The sequence below is a fragment of the Schistocerca serialis genome, chromosome 1, assembly GCF_023864345.2.
Source record: "Schistocerca serialis cubense isolate TAMUIC-IGC-003099 chromosome 1, iqSchSeri2.2, whole genome shotgun sequence".
NCBI classification, from domain to species: domain Eukaryota; kingdom Metazoa; phylum Arthropoda; class Insecta; order Orthoptera; family Acrididae; genus Schistocerca; species Schistocerca serialis.
This window is the reverse complement of record NC_064638.1, coordinates 432,288,557-432,306,705: the sequence shown is the minus strand read 5'-3', so window position 1 is coordinate 432,306,705 and position 18,149 is coordinate 432,288,557. Positions and strand designations below refer to the sequence as shown.

Here is an 18,149-nt window from a genome sequence, read left to right as displayed (position 1 = left end):
AGGGATCACCAATTTAGTATTGGAAGGCAGCGTGGAGGATAAAAATCGTAGAGGGAGACCAAGAGATGAATACACTAAGCAGATTCAGAAGGATGTAGGCTGTAGTAGGTACTGGGAGATGAGAAAGCTTGCACAGGATAGAGTAGCATGGAGAGCTGCATCAAACCAGTCTCAGGACTGAAGACCACAACAACAACAACAACATGCAATCTGTTCCTGTACTTCTCTTTCCTACACTAATGTATTTATTGTATCTGTCACAACCCACTGGTTCTCCTTTTAACTTAAGGGCACCAATGTGATACTTTGTAGCAGATGGGAGGAAGGTGGTGGTGGAAGGGGGAGGGGGGGGGGGGGGGCAAGATCTGGAAGTACGGAGTATTTTAAATATTTATGTTTTGGAAGACGAATGGCAACTTGTCAGCAGTCATAAAAATTTCCAATTCTGACACTGTTAAAAAATCTGTGTAATACAGATTTTTAAATCAAGAAAAACACCTGACTACACTATATATTTTTTGCCATTCCTGAGAGCTATAGGGTGCCACAGTTGTCCCCCCCCCCTTCTCCCCTGGTACTGCATCATTCTTTCAATGGTTGTCAAAAAGACACACACACAGACAGACACAACACACACACTATTTTCCTTTTATTACACACTTTTGGTTATCTGTATCTTGCACATATGTTATCCATGTGTTCATTTTTCTCTGTTGCATCCAGAATTCCCATATCCCTCTCTCTACCCATTATTCACTTCCAAACACATCCATAAACTGTCTCTTTAACTGTATGATTCCTATTATTGCTTGAATTTGTTAGTTATGTGCTGAGTGGCAGAATTCATTGTAAACAGTCTTCTATTCTCACAGAATGTAGATAATCTTTGTTCTGTGATAAATGTCAGTCTCGTCATGATAAAAATAGTTATTAAGGGGAATACATATGGTGAAATTGCTCAAAAGATGGCATTTTCTGATTATTATCTCTTAATAACATCTGATGTCTCCTGATTAGTTTGTTGCATCATTTGTCAATTAATTCCAATTGAAAGTGTACTTTTTATCATTTCAAAGTTAATAGTGCAAGTGTAAAAAAAAATCCAGTCCTTCTGCATTGACTTGCTACCTCTGGAACTATTCAATCTACAAGGCTATAGTTTTCAGCTATTTATTCCTTGAATTCATGTTAAGAGGATGGATGCACTGTGTAAACAGAAATGGTAGTACTAGCACACGCATCTTGTGGATTTACTTTGTGGGTGTAGTGTTTCATAGGTGTTGAACTGCAAACATAATCATTTGGTGTACTATTACACATTCTTATACCTCTTTGCAACATGACAAAAAGAAAGAGCTGTTTTAAGAAGCAACATTTCCATGGAAATCAGCATAGGACTGGATCTGAATCCAGTGCTGATCCTGAAACAGATGTTTCACAGACACACAAAAAGGACATGCCTACTAGTGCTTTGAGGAGGAAACTTGGAAACCATGAGGATTTATTTATTGACAAAGGAGATCATGTAAATAGTTTAGGTTATGTTTTATTAGATTTGAATGTGTCAGGACAAGTTTTACAAGATGCTGTTTCATGTAAGGTTTGTGGTGGGCAAATTATCATCTTTGAGGACACATCTGCAAGGACTGGACTAGCTAATGAACTTGTTGTTCAGTGCAAAGTTTGGAGGTTCTCTACATCATTTTGGACTTCTCAAAAGTGTAAGAATGACTTGTTTGAGAGCAATGATAGATTCTTGTATGGAATGAGGTGCATAGGTAAAGGACTGATTGCAGCTCAAGTATTGTGTGTGAGGCTGAACTTGTCATACCCACCATCTGGATCAAGTAAGTACAAAGAAGTAATTGGTGAATGTGTCAAATCTGTTGCTGTTGTTATATGAAAGCCACTGCTAAAGAAGCAGAATTAAAGAACATGACAGACTTCTCTGTGGCAATTGATGGTACACAGCAGAATAGAGGCCACACATCTAAAAATGCAGTTGCAACTGTCACTTGTGTAGACACAGGTAAAATTTTAGACATCGAAGTGCTAACTAAATACTGCCATCAGTGTAAATCAGTTGGCAATGAAACAATTGAAAGTCATAAAACGAACTGTGCCAAGAGTTATGAGGGAACTAGTGGGGGTATGGAGGCTGCTGCAGTTGTTTCTATGTTGAGACACTCACAGCAGGAAAGAGGTATGTGCTACACTGAGTACTTGGGGAATGGAGGCCTTCCAATCAGTTGTGGGAAGCCAACCTTATGGTGAAAAGCATGTTTTGAAGATTGAATGTGTGGGCCATGTTCAAAAACAGTTGGGAACATGCCTTTGAAAACTGAAGCAGACAAAAGGAAAAGAGAAGTTATTGGATGGAAAGACTCTAAATGGTAAAGGAAGACCTACAGACAAAAACATTGATGAACTCCAGCAATATTATAGAATGACAATAAGGAACAACAGACATGGCCTACAAGTAATGAAAAGAGCAGTGTGGGCTACATTCTTCCACAAATCATCCACTGATGATACACATATATACGGTATTTGCCTATTTGGTGTGCCACAAGGCTCTATCTTGGGCCCCTTTTTGTTTATTTGCTAAGTGAATGATTTCCCAAAAGTATTAGACACCAGTCATCGTATTACTATGTATGCTGATGACACCTCTTGGGTTTGCTGGGCACGTAGTAATGATGGCCTAAATTCAGTGGTACAGAATTTTGTTGAAAAAGCCCAAACACATTTTGAAAAAGAAAACCTGAGGGACAATATTAACAAAACTAATTTAATTTATTTTAAGACAAGTGGCTCAAATAAAAATACTGTTGTAAATGAGGACACTCAGGAAAATACCTGTTCAGAATGTAAATTTCTGGGGATACATATACATGACAGACTTTCATGGAATCAGCAAATAGATCATGTCTGTGGTAAAATAATATCTAGTCTGTATTTACTAAGAAGATTAGTTCAATATCTAGATACTGAAGCAATAAAAATAGCGTATTTTGGGTTGGTGTATCCCCACCTATATTATGGAATCGTATTGTGAGGTGAGTGTAGCCAATACAATATAAGAAGGGTATTTGTATTGCAGAAAAGAGTAATAAGAACTATGGCAAAAGTAAGACCCAGAACTTCATGCAAAAACCTGTTTATTAATTTTAATATTATGACTATCTATGCAGTATATATGTTTCAATCAATATTATCTGTGAAAAAAGACAAAAAAGTGACAAACAGAAATATGGAAATCCATGATCACGATACAAGACACAAATCACACTTTCATATGGTGAGCAGAAGATTGAATCTAACAACAAATACCCCATTCATTAAGGGAGCAATATTTTATAATTCTCTGCCAAACAACCTGAAACAGCTTTCTGGTAGAATTTTTAAAAATGTTTACAAAAATGGCTTATATTTAAGTGCCCATACAGTATGGTGCTGATAAGATTTGACCTCATGAATGCTATGTTAAATATACTTAAATGATCTTTTACTTAATAGCATGTAATCTATGTATATTGTGTATCAATAATCTAAATGTAATTATTGTAACATTGCCCATGCATGTTAAATACATGTTACGAGATGTAAGATAAATAAATAAATAAATATGAATATAATAGAGGGAAACATTCCATGTGGGAAAAATATATCTAAAAGCAAAGATGATGAGACTTACCAAACAAAAGCGCTGCCAGGTCGATAGACACACACACAAACACAAACATGCACACAAAATTCAAGCTTTCGCAACAAACGGTTGCTTCATCAGGAAACAGGGAAGGAGAGGGAAAGACGAAAGGATGTGGGTTTTAAGGGAGAAGGTAAGGAGTCATTCCAATCCCAGGAGTGGAAAGACTTACCTTAGGGGGAAAAAAGGACAGGTATACACTCGCACACACACATATCCATCCGCACATACACAGACACAAGCAGACATTTGTAAAGGCAAAGAGTTTGGGCAGAGATGTCAGTCGAGGTGGAAGTAAAGAGGCAAAGATGTTGTTGAAAGACAGGTGAGGTATGAGCGGCGGCAACTTGAAATTAGTGGAGGTTGAGGCCTGGCGGATAACGAGAAGAGAGGATATACTGAAGGGCAAGTTCCCATCTCCAGAGTTCTGACAGGTTGGTGTTAGTGGGAAGTATCCAGATAACCTGGATGGTGTAACACTGTGCCAAGATGAGCTGGCCGTGCACCAAGGCATGTTTAGCCACAGGGTGATCCTCATTACCAACAAACACTGTCTGCCTGTGTCCATTCATGTGAATGGACAGTTTGTTGCTGGTCATTCCCACATAGAAAGCTTCACAGTGTAGGCAGGTCAGTTGGTAAATCACGTGGGTGCTTTCACATGTGGCTCTGCCTTTGATCGTGTACACCTTCCGGGTTACAGGACTGGAGTAGGTGGTGGTGGGAGGCTGCATGGGACAGGTTGTACACCGGGGGCAGTTACAAGGGTAGGAGCCAGAGGGTAGGGAAGGTGGTTTGGGGATTTCATAGGGATGAACTAAGAGGTTATGAAGGTTAGGTGCACGGCGGAAAGACACTCTTTGTGGAGTGGGGAGGATTTCATGAAGGATGGATCTCATTTCGGGGCAGGATTTGAGGAAGTCGTATCCCTGCTGGAGAGCCACATTCAGAGTCTGATCCAGTCCCGGAAAGTATCCTGCCACAAGTGGGGCACTTTTGGGGTTCTTCTGTGGGAGGTTCTGGGTTTGAAGGGATGAGGATATATAGATTCATGGTGCAAGTACCATAAGGCTCAAGCAGTGGGTACAGAGGAACAATTTAGGCACAAAAACAGCACATCATCTGCAGTGATGGAGGTAATTAAGCCAATATGTAGAGAGTTAGTTCATCCTGATCTTCTTTCCAAATGTCCCCATGGCCGAATGCAAAACCTAGAATGAGTCTTTCAATAATGTCATTTGAACCCACATACCAAAAAATGTCTTTGTATGAAAACTCTATGCTTGGGTGTTTTCGATGCTATGACAACGTTTAATGATGGCAATAAGGGAAGAATTAGGGTACTAGGGCAACTTGATATCATTCCTGGAGCCAACACACTGTAAGCCTTCCAGCGAATGGGTCGACTCAGGATCATGAAAGTGCAGTGTGCGGCAGAGGAAATGGCTAAAGAAGCAAGAGGTAGGAAAAGAAGGAAGCTTCTAGGTTTGCAGGATGATCAAGTACATGATTCAGAAAAAGCTGATTATGGGCCTGGCTGTTTCTAGGGGGATATGGATGGTTCCATATGTGGATTAATATCAAATAAAATGTTTAAACTTGATTTCACAGAAATGAATTTTTTAAAAATATTTGACCCATTATCTCAGGAACTATTACAGATAATAACTATTACAGATACATATGCCTCATTTTACACAGTGTTACCTCTTAGTACACTGCACCTGCTGAACCACAAAAACATAACTTGTAATGATTTTTACTTAGAGAAGGAACAGGGGACCTTTTTTTTTTTCAAAAAACAATTGAACATAATTTTTTTTAAATCATAACTAACTAATTATTTGTCTGTATATTCTGATCCTGGTTCAGTAATCAGAAACGGAGTGAAACTATACTTCCTAAAAATTTCAGATCTCTATCTCTCAATGGTTCTGAGCTAATGGGTCATCAATATTGCAAATTTAACACTGTAGGTAAAGGACATACATATTCCCCTTAAACCAGATAAACAGCAACACCATATGATAAAGAGAAGACAGTACCTTTTTTTCTCTGAGTAGGTGTTACCCTGCAAATTTTTAATTTAACCAGGATAAACAGAATATTAACATAATTTATAAAAGTCTTTCAATTTATTAACATAACCTTAATAAGTTACACATTCCTGAAAGTTATTCTTCATAAAAAGATCCATGAAACTAAATGAATCTAACTTTCCCACACCAGCTTCTCTTGATAACACTATAATTTGTTTTACATTTCTATGGATTATTTATTTTTCCCCTTAATATGTTATCTGTTTCCGGAATGAAATTTTCACTTTGCAGCAGAATGTGCACTGATACGAAACTTTCTGGCAGATTAAGCCTGTGTGCTGAATCGAGACTCAAACTCGGGACTTTTGCGTGCAAGTGCTTTACTGGCTGAGCAACCCAAGCGCTACTCACAACCTGTCCTCATAGCTTTCTTCTGCCAGTACCTCACCTCCCACCTTCCGAACTTTACAAAAGCTGTCCTGCTAAAGATGCAAGACTGGCACTCCTGGAAGAAAGGATATTGTGGAGACGTGGCTTAGCCACAGTTCAGGGTTGTTTCCAGAATGAAATTTTCACCCTGCAGTGGAGTGTGTGCTAGATGAAACTTCCTGGAAGATTAAAACCATGTGCCAAACTGAGACCCACACTCAGGACCTTTGCCTTTTGCAGGAGAGCTTCTGTGAAACTTGAAAGGTGGGAGACATGGTACCAATGGAAGTGAAATGTACGCCCACTTAAGGCAAAGGTCCCGAGTTTGAATCTTGGTCTGGCACAAAGTTATAATCTGCCAAGAAGTTTCATGTCATCCATCACTTATTTAATGTACATTTTTATGCCAAACATTCTGGTTAATTTAGTTTTCAGGTTTCTCTACACTTTTACAAAAACTTCTTCTTATTTGCTGTTTTCTATCAGCTCCCATTTAAATGTTCACAGTTAATAAAGTACAAACTTTTACTTGTAATTTTGTTATTGGTGTCAAATTTTTAGATGAACTAGTTTTCCTCTACTTCTACATCTACACTTACATTTACATCTACATACATACTCCACAAGCTACAGTACTGTCCATGGCAGAAGGTACCACATACCACTACTAATCATTTCCTTTTCTGTTGCACTTGCAAACAGGATGAGAGAAAAATTACTATCTACAAGCCTCTGTATGAGGTCTAATTTCTCGCATCTCATCTCCATGGTCTTTATGCAAAAAGCAAGTTGGCGGGAATAGAATCACTCTGCTGCATCTCAAATGCCAGTTCTCCAAATTTCCACAACAGTGCCTAGCAAAAAGAGCATCTTCTCCCCTTTAGGGATTCCCATTTGAATATATGAAGCATCTCCATAATACTTGCATGCTGATTGAACGTACCAGTAACAAATCTAGCAACATGCTTCCAGGTTGCTTCAATGTCTTCCTTTAATCCAATCTGATGGGGATCTCAAACACTTGAACAGTATCAAAAATGAGTTACACTAGTGTTCTGTGTGCCACCTCGTTTATGGCTGATTTACACTTTCCTGAAATTCCCCCAATAAAACAAAGTCCAGCATTGGCCTTCCTTGCTACCAACCTGATGTACTCATTCCATTTTAAATCTTATTACTTATGCTATTAGTAATTACTAAAGGAATATTACTTTCCCTGAAGTTTTGCAGCAAGTTTGTGTTTGTTAATAAACCTGTTTTGGTTTATTATGTCATCTTCTGGTGAGAACCTGGTTTATCTACAAATTGTCACAGGAAATCAAGAAACATTTTTTTTCTTCATAAATTTCTGATACCCATCAGAATAAAATTCAGTTGATGGAGTGTTATCAGTTATTCAAACTACATCATCATCATCATCATCATCATCATCATTTAAGACTGATTATGCCTTTCAGCATTCAGTCTGGAGCATAGCCCCCCTTATACAGTTCCTCCATGATCCCCTATTCAGTGCTAACATTGGTGCCTCTTCTGCTGTTAAACCTATTACTTCAAAATCATTCTTAACCGAATCCAGGTACCTTCTCCTCGGTCTGCCCCGACTCCTCCTACCCTCTACTGCTGAATCCATGAGTCTCTTGGGTAACCTTGCTTCTTCCATGCGTGTAACATGACCCCACCATCTAAGCCTGTTCGCCCTGACTGCTACATCTATACAGTTCATTCCCAGTTTTTCTTTGATTTCCTCATTGTGGACACCCTCCTGCCATTGTTCCCATCTACTAGTACCTGCAATCATCCTAGCTACTTTCATATCCGTAACCTCAACCTTGTTGATAAGGTAACCTGAATCCACCCAGCTTTCGCTCCCATACAACAAAGTTGGTCGAAAGATTGAACGGTGCACAGATAACTTAGTCTTGGTACTGACTTCCTTCTTGCAGAAGAGAGTAGATCGTAGCTGAGAACTCACTGCATTAGCTTTGCTACACCTCGCTTCCAGTTCTTTCACTATGTTGCCATCCTGTGAGAATATGCATCCTAAGTACTTGAAACTGTCCACCTGTTCTAACTTTGTTCCTTCTATTTGGCACTCAATCCGTTTATATTTCTTTCCCATTGACATTACTTTCGTTTTGGAGATGCTAATCTTCATACCATAGTCCTTACATTTCTGATCTAGCTCTGAAATATTACTTTGCAAACTTTCAATCGAATCTGCCATCACAACTAAGTCATCCGCATATGCAAGACTGCTTATTTTGTGTTCACATATCCTAATCTCACTACATAGGAAAAAGAAAATATATGTGTGCACTCACAATTGCAGTGTACTCTCCTTTAGTCCAAAAGGATAACAGCTCTCCAGTGTTGATAATTAATGCTCCTGGTAAGAAGCCAACACGTGCCCATTCACCTGCAGCTGTTTTCACCTGTGAAATAAAACTTCGTTTTAATTCTTATTTGTTAAAGAAGTTCAAAGCTATGTTCCATTATTTAATTTGGTATTGTACAGTACTTTTCAAAGTTGTATAACGACAGTTTTTGATTTGATAGATATATTCTTGGTGACCTTCAATTTTTATGATTTAGGCCATGAACTGAGGCATATATTTCTGCCTAACATTTCCTCTCTCTATATAGGAAGCATCTTGAGGACTATCAAGATAAATGGTAAAATTCTCCAGAATGTAGTACTTTTGGGAAAAAAATAATCATTCTGCCTGTGATAAAGAGTCACCGACATATATTATACACATGTTTTTATTTATTTTATGTTCAACAAAAGAACATGTTTTTAATCACGACAGCTTTCACCTAACACTGGCCATGTGTAGAATCCATATAGGCTTATGATATATGGATTCTAAAAAAAAAAAAATGGTCAATGTACAATTAAAATTGGTAATGATTAAAAATGTGTTCTATAATCATGTCCAATAGAAATAAATTCAATTGCTTATTCCTTCAGTAGCTTCAAAAATTGATTGTACCATTATTAATAGGATGGACAGAGTACTGCTTAAGAATGAAATAAGAATGTGTTTGCACCCCTTAAAATGTTCACAAAAGATATTGTGGCTAGTACTGAAGTTGGAATGTGTTTTATCTAAATGATCCGCAGATGAAATATATTTCACATATGCTAAGGATGAAATAAACCAGCAGCGAGTTAAAAAAAAGCAAGAATAAAATTCTCAGCAACTTAGATTAAGTGACTAAGTGCACGAGTGTCTGGGTTAAAAGTGAAAGATTGGTTGTGCAATGTTCATTATGGACACTTACTGTTTCCCTCAATCTCTTTTGGTAATTCTTTGTGTATGTGAAGAAAAATGCAGTTCATTCTGTGGTTCAAATTTTGTGTTACGCTGTAGGTCCCCCTAAAAGTAGCTGGCTAAGTCAGTTCAAAGATCAGAGGAAGGAAAGTGTGTGATACTTTCAATAACATCTTGCTTGCAGAAGTGCTGTGCTGTTCACTACCTTGGACCAACTGAGAACTGATACCTGGATCTTTACAGTCTGATTGAAATTACTTGGTAGTTGAGAGTTCACGTCCTTTAGCTGGTTCCCTGCAATCAGAGCACTCAACTTCATGGCTGAACCATTCACTGTTGCCACAACATTTGGTCTGATCACGTCCAGTTCATTGTCAGGCTTTCTTTCTTGGTGTGTTTGGATCTCTAGTCCTGAGTGTGGTCCTTACATTTCGTATTTCATCAAACATGATAATGCTAACAAAGTACATAGCATTAATCAAACATTGGAGTGTAAAGATGATGCTGGTAGGACTGTGTGGTGACAGAATGCTCAAAAATCATTTGAAATTAAATGGTTTTTCATGCAGAAAGTATATAAAACATGCAGTCAAAGGAATTTGGTACATTAAGTGCAACTTTTGGTTACATGAGAAGTGCGCGAACTTGAGTCTGAAATTTGTAAATGACAATACTCAGTGGACATGCCTCAGCTGTACAAGTGAAGAAAATGCACGATTAACATCCACACTAAGTTCTAAGGGTGAAATTATTGGTCTTCTTCAAAGTGACATTGATGCTCTGAGAGAAGAACTGACGTTGCTAAAGCAAGAAAATATTGCATTGAAACAAGAAAAGTGTTGTGTATGTGAAAAAAATCCAGTACTAGATGGACCTACTTCGGCAAATATGCAGTGATACAACTGACAAACAATGAAAAAATTCAGCCGCCATTATGAAAAAAAAAAAAAGAAAGAAACTGGAGATACTGAAGAACCAAACAAATTTAAGTGGACCAGCATAACATACAAAAAAGACAGAAAGAAGCATTACAATAAGACAGAAAGTGAATTATTTATTACAGGTGACTCACTGTTGAAAAACATAGTCATTACAAACTCCGGAATTGACATTTGACCTAGAATCAGGACGCATCAATTGCATACACACCTAAACATCATCTTAAACTCAAGACAGAACACAGCAGATAAGCATAGCAGAAATCTAAAAGGTGTTTTTATCCATACGGGAACAAATTCGCTTTGAAACAACAGTGAGGAAGAAATTGTAAACCACACAAGGAACCTCATCTGAACAGCCAGAAGACTCTACTCGAATTCCAGAATAATAATAAGTAGCATTGTGTACAGGAGAACGGTGAGTGACAGCTATGTGCAGAGAATAAATGAAATATTAAAGAACAGTGCAATAAACTAGGAGTCGTTTTCATTGATCCCAACAAATTGCCAAGTGCAAACTGTCTTGCCAAAGATATTCTACATGTGAATAGGCTGGGCTCAAAAATATTCAGTAAGATGTTCATAGACACTTGCCAGGTCATAAAAAATAAGGGAAACTAATTAGCATTAAGAAAGACAAAACCAAACCATGATCTGGCAAGAAATATGCTAAAGCCCATAACTAATAGCCAAAGTAGGTACCTGTATGTTATCCACTGGAATATAAATGGTTTAAACACTGATGCTCCAAAATAGACGAATTGGAAATCATTCTGTCAGAATGTGCAAATATTAGAGTTGTTTGTCTAAATGAGCACTGGTTTACTGAGGACACAATAAAAATTCTAAACAAAATAGGGAACTTCAGATTACCAAGTACCTTTTGCAGAAGAAACAAGCCACATGGAGGCTTCTGTATACTTCTACATAGTGATATAAATTATGAGACCAGAAACTGTCTTAATTATTTAAATGAAGAATGTGTGTTTGAGAGCTGTTGGGTAGAAATAGTGGACTCACTAACAAATGTTATAACAATCTCAATATACAGAACAGAACTATTCTTATCCAAGCTTCAAGTTATGATACAAGACCTTTGTAGAGAAAAAAAAGAAAAAAATTGCAATAGCTGCTGACTTTAATATTGGTATCACATGTGATAATAGCCACTCTTCAAGATTCACTGACTTAGTAAAGAAATATGGTTTAAAATTGAATTTCTTCTAATCTACCAGAGACAATGGCAATCAACAACATGTACTGACAATATTCTAACTAATTATGTATATTAAGATGTGTATAAATTTTGTCTGGATCTAGGTATTTCAGATCATTGTGCATTGTTCATTGAGCTGCCACAGACAGACAGGAACATTTCACGTATGAGAGCCCATATGAGCTGGAACTTTAGTGAAGAAGACTTGCTAACATTTAGGGAGAAGCTAAAAGAGAAAACTTGGCTGTTTGATCATTGTAACTAAAGTGACGAAAACTTTGAGAAATACCTCAATACTTTTCTTGGTGTCTTTAATGAAACATTTCCACGTAGACCCTGCAGCAACAAAATAACAAATAAAGTGAAGTGGATTACCCAGGGCATAAAAATTTCCAGTGTAAGGAAAAGACAACTGCACAGAGAACTAAAATATAATAAAGATATTGATATCATTAAATATGTTAAGACTCTATAAAACCATATTTAAAAGAGTTGTCAGGGCAGAAAACCAACTGGCAAATAACAGGCTAATTTTAAATCATAAAAGTAAGACAAAGGCTATGCTGTCAGTCATTAAATCTGAGTTAGGCGATAGAGCCTATAACCAAGAAATTTCAAAAATTGACATTGAAGCAAATACTAGAGTACTTTAATGAATTCTTTATAAACGTAGCAAAGCCTGATGCAGATGTAACAGATTATCACAGAAAAGTAAATCCCTTTGGCCTAGGTGAAAACTCTGAAAACTTTACAACATTCTTAAACGTTTCTGTGGAGGATGTAGTAAATGATATTCTAACATTAGGAAACAAAAAAATCTGCAGTTGTACACAACAGAATTGCAAACCCATTAGCTCAAATAATAAATCAATGTTTTGAAGAGGGCTGTTTCCCAGAGGTACTGATATATGCTGAAGTCAAACTACTCTTCAAGAAGGGGTCAAGAGATATCATGGGAAATTATCATCCTATCTCAGTTCTCCCAGTCGTATCTGAAATATCAGAAAAACTTGCTGTTGCACAAATCCAAAACTTCATTGCAAAATATTTTGCTATCGTAAACAATCAATTTGGTTTTCAGCAGTGGAAAAACACCATAGATGAAGTAAACGGTTTCATTGAGAAAATAAGTACATCATTAGACAAGAGAAATAAGGTGGCAGGAATTTTCTGCGACCTCACAAAGGTGTTTGATTCTGTAGACCATGCATTGCTTGTTTACAAACTTGAAAAGTATGGCATTAGCGGCAATGCCGTACAGTGGCTTAAATCCTACTTATCAAACAGAAAGCAAAGAGTTAGCATTTCTTCAAATAGCACATTTTATTTTTCTGAGTGGAAAAAAATAACTCAGGGTGTTCCACAAGGCTCCATATTAGGCCCACTCCTAGTTCTCTTTCATGTTAATGACTTACCATTAAATATCAGCTCCCCATCAGTTCTGTTTGCAGATGATACTTCTGTCTTAGTTGAAGATCAGGATTTGGAAAAATTCCCAAATCTGTGATCAGTACCCTCAGTACCTTAGGAAGTTGGTTTCAGATAAATGGGTTGAATCTAAACATATCTAAGACTCATGCAATGCAGTTCAAAACCAAACAATCAAAATGTGAGCAGATTAAGATTGTACACAACAACCAAGGTATGCTATTGTTTTTTTGGGTATCTCGACAAACATAGTGCAGATGCTAAAAATACAGAAAAAAAAATCATTCGAAATATGTGCACTGCAAATCTCAAAGAACCATGTTGACCATTATTTATAAAACTTAAAATATGAACTCTGTCATCCTTATACATGTATGAGATTATTATATTTTTTACACCAGACATGAATTATTTGAGGGACACCATTTTGGCCATTCACATGATACTAAAAACAAAGAAACTTTTATGCTCCCCACCCACCACCTCAGACTGTATGCCCAGGGACCTCAATACATGGGGATGAAAATTTGTAATAAACTAAAAGGGGAACAAGTTGATACAGATGAATTTAGGATCACTTAAAAGAAAGCTATATGAGATACTGACACTGAAGTGTTATTACTCAGTGGATGAATTCATGCGGGACAAACTAGAAATTTGAGCTGGATACAATGTGTTACACATTCCAAGAAATATCCTTATAGTGTTATTATTTATTATAGTGCTATTATTTATTAATGTAAAAAGCACTGTAACTGTTTGCTAAATTTTTGTCATGTCTCCTGTACGCAAACCAAATGGATTGCAAATGTATGTCATGAGACGAATAAAACACAATTCACAACTACTGGATCCTTACGCATAAGATACAACTCAGCATCACATATACAGTAATTATGATCAAAGAGATCAGTTTACATTAGATATGTTTCACATGACATTGTGTGAGGCTGAATTTTTGAAGACCACAATTAATTGTTGTAACTGGGTCACCAGGATCATCACCAGAGTCATAAATGCAATTACCTTCTACATTGTAATGGCACTGCATAGTGGTTAGTGTATTACCTGATGTGGGGAAGGCCGTAGGTTCAAATCTTATTGAATGTAGCATTTTTTTTTTCTAGACCTAATAAAAAGACTTTGATTATAATTTTTATTAAATTGGTTTAGTTGTAATTCTTTTTTTTATTTCTAATACTTCATCACATAATCTTCATTACCTACTGACTTATAAAATTTTGTTGCAGAGGATGGCTATGGCAACAAACATGTTATGAATTTTTTCTGTCTTGAGTTTGCTCATACATGTTAGTGTTCAACACCAGGAACAAAGTGATCATGATATTAGATCAGTTTCTCAGATACACTGCAAATCTTGAGGTCATGGTTATATCAGTACATGAGTTTAAATTCAGGGCTATGAAACAGTTGTCTGCCTCAGTTCGATCATTGCTCACTCAAAATCAGTTGTCAACAGAGCATCTCACAATTCTGTCATACCGCGCAGTGGCCACTTCCAACACTGTTCCGAGTTACACATTAACATCCAGCAGTGGATGTGGCAACACAGTAGTGTCAAGTGGCAGATGGGAACTATCAAGTAATTTTAATCATATTATAGATTTGTAATCTGGCACTTTCCTATTAGACTCATTGAGCACCAAGTGAGGTGGCACAGTGATTAGGACAATGGACTCACATTTGGGAGAATGATGGTTCAAGCCCGCATTCAGCCATCCTGATTTAGGTTTTCCGTGATTTCCCTAAACTGCTTCACGCAAATGTCAGAATGGTTCCTTTGAAAGGACATGGCTGACTTTCTTTCCTAATCTGATGGGATCAATGACCTCGCTGTTTGGTCCCCTCCCCCAAATCAACTAACCAACCAACTCATTAAGCCACAGTCTTTTAATACATCCTTGTCAATTTATATATTTGTACAGTTTCTCAGGTTGGAAAACTTGAGCACTGAAAACCTTTGATTGTAAAAATTGGTTTAAACAATATAATAAAACTGTGCGTTTTTCAAAATGTAAATTCATTATGATGAAAGTTATGTTACTACTAAGGAAATGGTGATTATCACAAAATAAAACTTGAAATAATACTATGTAGAACTTTCAAGAAAATTGATTAGGTCAATGGGAATTTTATTTTACTGAATCCAAGAATTCTAGTGTAAAATACATTGGCACTTCTGTCATATTGTAGCTTTACATATCAAAATCATATGTGAGCACATTATATACTAAAATACTAATAAATTATTATGTAATGTGTTAAAACACAGCCCCTTTGGAGTGAAAAAAATGATAAAACGCAATGATATTTTTATCATTTTGGCTATGAAATCAAAACAAGTGCTGATTATTTCTATTCAGCAATGGGAATGACAATACAGAAATGTCTATTAAGATTTTTTTGTCAATGGCACTGTACATAATAGCATAAAATAAATGAAGAAAAATTGGAGCAAAATATAAACATTTTCAAATGGCTTTGAATAAAAATAATATTACATTGTTAAGGATATTTATATCTATATTATGAAAGAGATAATTTCAGACATTGTTATCTTACATAAGACTTCTGGGGTAATGTACATAAGGTCAATAACTTATTTACTGTACAAAAGTAAAGAATAAAATTACAATACAAAGCTAAAATAATCAAACCTCTTGTAGAGGACCCTTCAAAGAGTATAGGAATTCTAACACTTCCATCACAGCATTTTTGCTCTTTAAGTTCAATCACTTTATGTAATAAAAGTAAAATTCAAACAAACTGTGAGATACAGTACCACAGTAGATGATATAATATAATTTCCAAATTTAGTGGTCAAGACATGAACACGAGTTCCCTCCTTCAAAACACAGTAGCACAATTCTGGCCTTGTGACATGGAAAGTTATTCTTGCTGGAAGACGCCAACACCTTGGGGAAGGCATCAGTCACAAAGGGATGGAAGCAGTCTGCAATAACGCTCATGTAGTTCGCAACTGCCATGCTGCCCTTGATTACTACCACAGGTTCCATGGAAGCTGAGGTGAATGTCCACTGTAGCATACTACTGGCCCAACTGGCCTGCATCCATGGTGTGGTTCACGTTTTGAGTGCCATTTACTTTGATGATGGCATATCCAGTGATGACCATCAGCATGATGTAACAGAAAAACTTGGTTCACCTGACCAGGAAACACGTTTCCATTGGTCCTTAGTCCAGTCTCAATGACCTTGTGTCCACTGCAAAGATTAAGTGCTGATGTTGCTGGGTAACATGGGAGGATGCAGGGGTTGTCTGATGTTGAACCTCATGTTCAACAATATGCACTGAATGGCATCCTTCAAAACACTTCTGCCTGCACCAGCATTGTTCTCTGTCATCAGATCAGCCACAGATCACCACCTATCAAGCTTTACAGAGTGGGAAAGCCTCCAATCTTGATGGTCTGTGAAGAGGCATGGATGTCCAACACCTTGTCACCAACCGGTGACATCTTATATTACTTTATGTGGATGTTCATGGCAGTAGCATACGAACAGCTGAGCGGCTTCATCATTTCCCAGATGCTCATTCCCATATACCAGGCCATTAGAATCTGTCCTCTGTCACAGTTGCTTATGTCAGTGGATTTCCCCATTTGTGGACTACAATGATTCCCCAATTGTTTCTGCTCCATTTATGTGTCCACAACATCACCAGGTGGCTTTCAGTCTTATAGCAAGCAGTGATCGTAATATTTTGGCATATTAGTGGCAGTAAGCATCATAGCCAGCAGAAGTATTTTATTGAACCAGAGATGGTTGAGGGGCTCAGCTGTTCAGTACAGAAAGTCAAGTCATCTAATTTCCAAACTGTTATTTTATTGGGCTACCAGTTTCAGCGATGTATTACACCATCTTCAGGCCTCCCGACCGATGTGTAGAGAGATTCCAGCCTTGGCTCTGGTCAAAACAGGGACCAGCATCTGAGGAGAACAACACACATCCGAGATGCTATCAGGCTCCACCTCTGCACTAACAAACCATTTGCCCATACTTTACAGGAATTACCCAACCTGTGCTTAAATACCTGTTGCCACGTACTTCCGGGAACCTAACCTACCAAGGACTTGTTGGACTCATGCCACACATAATCACTGCTCCATTGCATTCCAAAGGTGGACAAAAATCTATATGATCAGATAATTTAAAAACCAAACTTTTAATAATGTGTGCCTTTAAACTGCTCTTCAGTTTCTGTGGATTCCACATTTCATGCATGCAGCATGCATTGTGTCTAGGATGAACTAGTTTAAGAATTTTGCATCAGAATAAAGTACTTCATTATGAATCTTATATAATAAAGCACAGTGTACACAGAAATTAAGTTTTATACCTTGTGTTGTTGTTTTTGTTGTGTTTGTCATAGTTCATATGAAATTGTAATCTATTATTAACAACAGTAGTTACAGCTAAAAGTACTGAGAAGTAAAGTAATGGGCTCCAACACCATTATTCAACACTTTTACTGCTTGCTTTGTAAAATAAACTCTTTGCTGACTTTTTCTACATTACAACATTAAACAAACTGAGATGGAAAGCATGAAAAACCAGCTAATTCCGCTGCAAGTCATTATAAATGGTCAAAATTTTATCAATAAATCTGCATGAATGTAGTGTATTGATGACTTTTTCAGTTCATACTGCTATGTAAAAGTGTTTTTGGGATAACATAATAAAAGATAAACAGAGTTGATCCTAAGATATATATAAGATAAAACTATTTCATGAAGTAAATAACTGAAATAAATGCAGAGCCCTCTTCAATGTCATAAATATTTTACTCTTTGTGCCAGTATATTTATTCTTGAGTGATATTTGTAACTATCAATAAAATGTTTGCGATGTAGCTGTTATACATGCAGCTATAACACCTGATACAAAATAATTTATGTAGAGGTCAATTCTGGGTAGAGAATACACCACTGCAAAATTTTCTTAAACGTGCCAGCAGTTACTGGGCAAAAAACTAAGAACTCACTGGCAACTATCCAGCTGGATATGCAATAACTTCTATTGAGAGCTTAAGATTCTGTTGGCAACGTCATGTTCTATAACATCATGCATA

At 37.0% G+C, this 18,149-nt stretch overlaps 1 protein-coding gene across 3 annotated transcripts in view; it reads right to left on the bottom strand.

Moving 5' to 3' along the window:
- LOC126472549 (uncharacterized) overlaps positions 1 to 18,149 on the bottom strand; it is a 202,802-nt gene that overhangs the window by 42,292 nt on the left and 142,361 nt on the right. For all 3 annotated transcript variants that reach the window (XR_007586415.1, XM_050099941.1, XM_050099942.1), the window contains one exon: positions 8,502 to 8,612. Coding sequence is in view for 2 of the 3 variants with exons in the window: in XM_050099941.1 (XP_049955898.1) it covers positions 8,502 to 8,612 (111 nt within the window). In the remaining variant the exon portion in view is untranslated. The remainder of the gene's footprint in view (positions 1 to 8,501; positions 8,613 to 18,149) is intronic.